Consider the following 6,000-nt stretch of genomic DNA (forward strand, 5'->3'; position numbering starts at 1 on the left):
CTGAGATATTGTAACCAACACCTCTGACTTCTGGTCAGTCAGAAGTTGCGGTCACAAGATGGTGGATCAGGACCAGAGAGGCGCCTGGAGGAGCTGAAGACTGCAGCTGGTAGGTATTTTACTAGGGTCCAGGGCACTTACATTAGTGGCACCACTCCAGTGCTGAAATAAAAAAAACACTAGAGCGGTGCTTTAAGGTTTTCTAAAGTCTAGACAAGAAGCTGCCAGTTAACCTGGAATTTCAATTTCACTCATAATTTCTGCAGTCTCACTATTCACAAAACCTTTATTTAATAAAGTAAAAAATCTCTCCTTAATGGGGTAAGCAATATCCCTGCCTACATGCTCCAGTACAAGGTTTAAAAGCTTTGCAGATGGATGTTAACCTGTTTGTTATTTCTCAATGTAAATGGGTGGCGGGTCATCATTTACCGCTAATTTGGTGAACGCTGACAGTTATTTCCTGAATGCTGAAGAGTTTTCTCAGGACTGAGTTAGCAAAGCAAGTATTTAAACACTTCCACAAAGTGCAGTTCTCTAGCGGCTGTTAAAAAAGCACTTATTCAGCATGGCTGAACATTTCAAGCCAGAGTGAATTAAAAGCCATTAAAATGTAAAGTGGAAAGCGAGGTCGGCTCCTAACTATGTGACACCTTAATATTTTTAATAGCTGTTTCACAAATTGCAATATGCTTTAATTCTCCATGTTTTATAGACCAGTGGTTAGATGAAAACTATTTCTGCAGTTCTGTCATAGAGTACCTTATCCAATATGATATTCAACTAAACATTTTTTGCATATTTTCAATTAATTTATAGCACAGAAGAGAGGACTTAATTTGGTTGTTACTCAGTTGCTATCAGTTTTGTTTTTACAATAGGCTGGGGTGTCCTGAAGTCCTATGTAACAACACATGGTGATAGTTCTCAGATCCTGATATTAGGGTACACTGCAGCAGGTTCCCTACAATTATGGGTTCTCTACAACCATGAACACATACAGTGAAAAACATCTGGTCATTTTTTTGATGCCATCTAATAGTAGAGAAAAAAATAGAATAGTTTTTTTTTCTGTAGATTCTGTGTAGAAAGCCCAAGGATTAGCCCTATTGAATGATAATGTTGCTATTTTTCATGCAGATCTGCATATTGGTGGAAGAAATCCAGCAATCTTGGGTTTCTGAAATGGAAATACACGTCAGCTTTTATACCATTATATGGTGAAAACCATAATCATAATAAGCTTCTCAAACCTCTCTGAATGATAAAAACAATCAAACATGTGTCAATCTTTTTATAGACACTGGAAAAGCTCTAAGGGTATGTAATATGCACTTTTTGTGGAAGGTTGGAAGCTCTTAATTGGGCTTCAACGGACAGAGTTTGCACTAGCCACTCCATGTAGCAGGACACAGGGGAACCCCGGCATTTACCTTTTAACATCTGTACAGAAATCTGAACTTACTCAGGGAACCTTTGGTTAGATCTAAACTGTGGCTTTTGGCCGCTGAAGAAAGTTGCAGATAGAAGGGTCATCAAGCTAGATTGTATCCAGGACCTCAAAGTCAGTGACAAAATTGGAGAACTGGAATGTAGTCAGGACAATACCAAGATCAGTAACAGTAATCAAGCTGAGTGGCAGGAGATATGCAAGTAAAATAAATAGATAGGTAACAGGAGTGTGAACCTGGGTAAGTTAAATGTATAACTGGCAACTAGAAGTAGCGGCTGAGGGTTCAAAGTGGGAGTGGCCCTACTGAAGGATTAAATCAGGGAAATGATTATAACAGATAACCAGCTCTCTGCAACTACAGGACTACAGGACAGACACTCTGTCTGCGTGGAACTACAGGTCTCTAGCTAGTCTAATGAAAACTGAACTTTGCCTGCATGCCACAGCAATGTCAGCAGAGCAAGTGTGGTACCTCCCAGCAGCAGACATAGTGGTAATAGGAGAGGGATCAGATATGGCTGTAACAATGTATATCTATACAGAGCTTCTTATGAGGATTTTGAAGCGGATCTGGATAATCTACTTTGCTTTTCACATGACAAATTTTTAATAGTTTTCAAAACCTCACCACATGAAAAGAGAAGTGACATGTCACTTCTTTGATGTAGATTTCCTGTGGAATAAGAATGAGAAGTGGAAAGAGATAATTCAACATGGATATGCACACCTTGAATCGAGAATTTATAAAAAAAATACAAAATTTTTATTAATGTACACTAACACACGTGCACCGTTAAAAACAGTAAAAACAGAACAAAACAAAAGACCTAAGTAGAAACCATATCCAGAAATACAAAATTGCTAGTTCAAACAATGTAGATTATTATTATTATTATAATGCCATGGTAAGCACAGGTCAATAATAGTCCACTCCCACAATAATATATGCAAAATACAACCATATACCATTAAGTATAACAATAACAAGGGTATGCCCGCGACCACATAAAAGGTTACTTGTGATATCAAGGATGAGCAAAAATGTGCATAGCAGAGTCAAAAGCAATAAGAGCTCTGCCCATTCACTGGTCCCTCTCCCACTTGCCCATATACCTGCCCGTTATTGCTCTATCACACAGGTATTACTTTTTCAGCTATCTTGTCCCTGATAGGAGGGGTTCCTTAAAGCCTTGGCACTGGTTTGAGCCGGTGTTCTTATTCATCACCTGAACGTGGGTTTCTATATATGGGTTCTGGGGTACCCTACTGATTACTTAGTGCTCTGACAACCTTTTCCAGGGACACCTGGTGCTTGGGGTTTGTATACATCATTATTGCTTTTGCCTCTGCCGTGCACATTTTTGCTCATGATATCCCAGGTAAAGTTTTATGTAGTCGCGGGCATACCCTTGTTATTTTTATACTTAATTGTATATGGTTGTATTTTGCATATATTATTGTGGAAGTGGACTATTATTGACATGTGCTTAACCATGGCATTATAATAATAATAATCTACATTGTTTGCACTGGCAATGCCCCACTTCTGCATGTGTTTCTGTTATACTTTTCTTCTGCTTGTTCCACTCCTGATTTTGATTTCCTGAACATGTGATTGTGACCTAAACTTGACTCTGTCAAACCAAAAGTCTTAAAAACTCTGTGTGAAAAAAACAAAAACACTTTTTGTCAAGTGAATTCCTCTTGAAAACTGTATTGCATTTTCCCCCTCCTGAATACTCCATTTGAACATAACCTAAGGCTTTTTCACACATCAGAAACAACCATGGCTTTTAGGAAAGCATTTGAGGTGATTAGCTTGTATGAGCGACATGGTGTACATATCAATTTTAAATATTCCCTAGTGTGTCTGATGTCAATTGTGATGTGTTCGGTGTGGCACCCCAAATAAGTTTACTTGTCCTCTCAGTATGTGTCCTGCCTTTGGTGAATCTTGATGATGCCGTAGGGGTGGGCTGAAAGGAGTAAGAGTGATAGCAAGGTGGTTGGAAGAGCCAGTGGCTCTAAGTGAGTCACAATTTAGACTTAGAAAAGTCTCCTGACTTGCAGTAAGGAGAGCATCCTTTACTGAAGTGGCTCTTCTCAGGCTGCACCATTGTCTTCTGACTGTCTGTAGTGTGAGTAGGGACCGGCTTTGGGTCTTCTGAACCAATGATGAACATCACAGTTGTCACTTGGTCTTTCAATGTTGGATGTGTGAAACTAGTCTAAATTAATCTTTTCATCCTAGAGATGCTAACAGCTAAATAAAATGTCAGGCTGTGCCATGGCTGTATCCATTAGGCTTGACCTGGTAAAACAGGGGAAGTCGAAGTGGTAAAACTCACTCTGTGAACTGTGAAATTGTATTTAGGTTCTAATTAAGTAAGGTGAAATAGCTCTGGAAAAGCATCTCACTGAAGCCTATAGGCTACATTCATTAATCTTAGACTTTAACACTGCAATTTTCGCATGGCCCATTTTCACTGTCTGAGACTGGATTTAAAGCATACATTTACTGTTACACCATCTTATAACCTGCTATTGTTAAAGGGATCAAGGCCAAAAGACCAGTGTTGGTGACCACTCTGTCTTTAAAGCATTGTTAAACATCTGTAATACCCTCTTTTGTATTTAGTATGGGAATAATGGGTGCCTACATAGTCAATCACATAGCCACAAGCAAACCAATAAGTGCAAGCTTGAGATGTTCATAGCGTACATCCAGATGGGACCCCTGATTTTACACTGATTTCTCAGATCAGGGTTCTTGAATTGTGTATAACATGTCAAATAATGCAGAAGTTATAGCAGCTTCTTGTGTTCACATCCATGTTCACAGCAGACCCTGGCTGCAGGCTGCTGACAATATTGAATATTTCTTTCATTCTTAACCACTTTAACATTTTATGAACAGTATCTGTGTTTATTGAATTATTTCCTTTGTTAGAAAAGAAGACGATATCCTATTTAGTTTTTTTTCTCAGAAACATAACTTTTTATAGCTATACCACCTACATTTTTCAGCTTTGGTAGCCCAAGGAATAAGATTTAGGTTTCTGTCTATGTCAATATGTTCTAAATCTAAGAAAATCATTTTGTTTATTTCTGTCCTTTGTAGCTATCTGATCAGACCAGATCCACTATCATATGTTCCAGCCAATGCATCCAGCCGGAAAAGCAGCTTTTGCAACACAAGCGGGCAAGACTCTAGGGATGACACGCAGCTTTGATATTTCATCAGCTTCACTGAATTAAGAACTGATTTGTGACGGTAACATCATTCAGCCATGAAAATAGTAAATCTATTGCTGGGAGGTGCAAGTCAACACCTGTCCGTTAATATATCCCTTGGACTGTAAATGTAGTTCCTGCTAATGTCTGTAAGCTGTTGTCTCAGTGTTATTTCTCTACCGCTCTATTTCTGCCAGAGGTTTACCAGGCTGGCGAGGTCTGGCTCTTCAGGTAGGATTTTTAGATGAAAACTGCCCTTTTGTGTATGAGCTGCGGGCGTCTTGTACTGGAACTGAATGCTCTCATGTCTTATACTGTAGCTTCCTTTTGTGACTTTGTTTTGTATTTTTGTTCTAAGAGTTGAACGTTATTTTTGAGAGGTATTAGATTATAATAAAGCATTAACCTGCCTCACCTAAGGATTTTATAGACTATTGTTACTATAGTAGAAAAGTTTCTGATAGTTTACAATTATAGAAGCGGCTCAACAAATTTCTTTGCACATATAATGCATACTTGCCATCAAGTTTCTCTCTCTTTTATTGAAATCTTCCCATCCTATTACCATCCATCTTTCATTATAGTAAGTTGGACCACGTGATCTATAGTCTGACACCCAGACCAGTGCGTGCTGTAATGTGTGGACAGGATGTCAGTGTCTGATTTCCTGCGAACTTCAGGATGACATCATCACCTACCCACCCCTCCTGGCCGCACTCAGACACCTCCTCTATCCTCCCAGCTCCACTATTCCTGCCCATCAATATGTCCATCTATGCTACTAAACAAAAGGGTGGAAACTTATGAAACTGTCTTAGTTGCACATAGCAGCCAATCATAGAGCAGCTTTCATACTGTATTATGCTCTGGTGAAATGAAAGCTGCGCTGTGTTTGGTTGTTATGAGCAGGAAAGACAGTTTTTCTCTTAGACAGCTTCATTTATCATCATGTAGGATACACAACCAAAGAAAAAGAGACATGTATAGCTACAGGGATTACCAAAGATAATAAAAATATTTGAATGCTTTTGAGTATACACAGAAGTACACACAGTGGTTTAAAAACATCTAAAAAATACAAAACACATACAATTGTCCACAATAGGGCTATGTCCTGCCTCTCCTACAACCACTAGATGTGCAATGATAAGTACCAGAGCCTCTTAATAGAAAACAGGTATATAAACATACATATCTAAATATTCAGGCTATGCGCCCACGATGCAGAAATGCTCTGGATTTTTCCGGAGTGTTTCTGCATCTCCCTGGCAGAAAAAACGCATGCGGATTGTACATGCGGATTGTACATGGGG

At 39.0% G+C, this 6,000-nt stretch overlaps 1 protein-coding gene across 3 annotated transcripts in view; it reads left to right on the forward strand.

Moving 5' to 3' along the window:
* The window catches only part of KCNT2 (potassium sodium-activated channel subfamily T member 2), a 1,642,055-nt gene extending 1,636,624 nt beyond the window's left edge, over window positions 1–5,431 (forward strand). For all 3 annotated transcript variants that reach the window (XM_073642937.1, XM_073642939.1, XM_073642938.1), the window contains one exon: window positions 4,575–5,431. In XM_073642937.1, coding sequence (XP_073499038.1) covers window positions 4,575–4,686 — 112 coding nt within the window. In that variant the 3' untranslated portion in view covers window positions 4,687–5,431. The remainder of the gene's footprint in view (window positions 1–4,574) is intronic.
* The last annotated feature ends 569 nt before the right edge of the window (window positions 5,432–6,000 follow it).

Source organism: Phyllobates terribilis, unplaced genomic scaffold (assembly GCF_046119375.1).
Source record: "Phyllobates terribilis strain yellow unplaced genomic scaffold, ASM4611937v1 Scaffold_8__6_contigs__length_399053987, whole genome shotgun sequence".
In the NCBI taxonomy this organism is placed as follows: Eukaryota; Metazoa; Chordata; class Amphibia; order Anura; family Dendrobatidae; genus Phyllobates; species Phyllobates terribilis.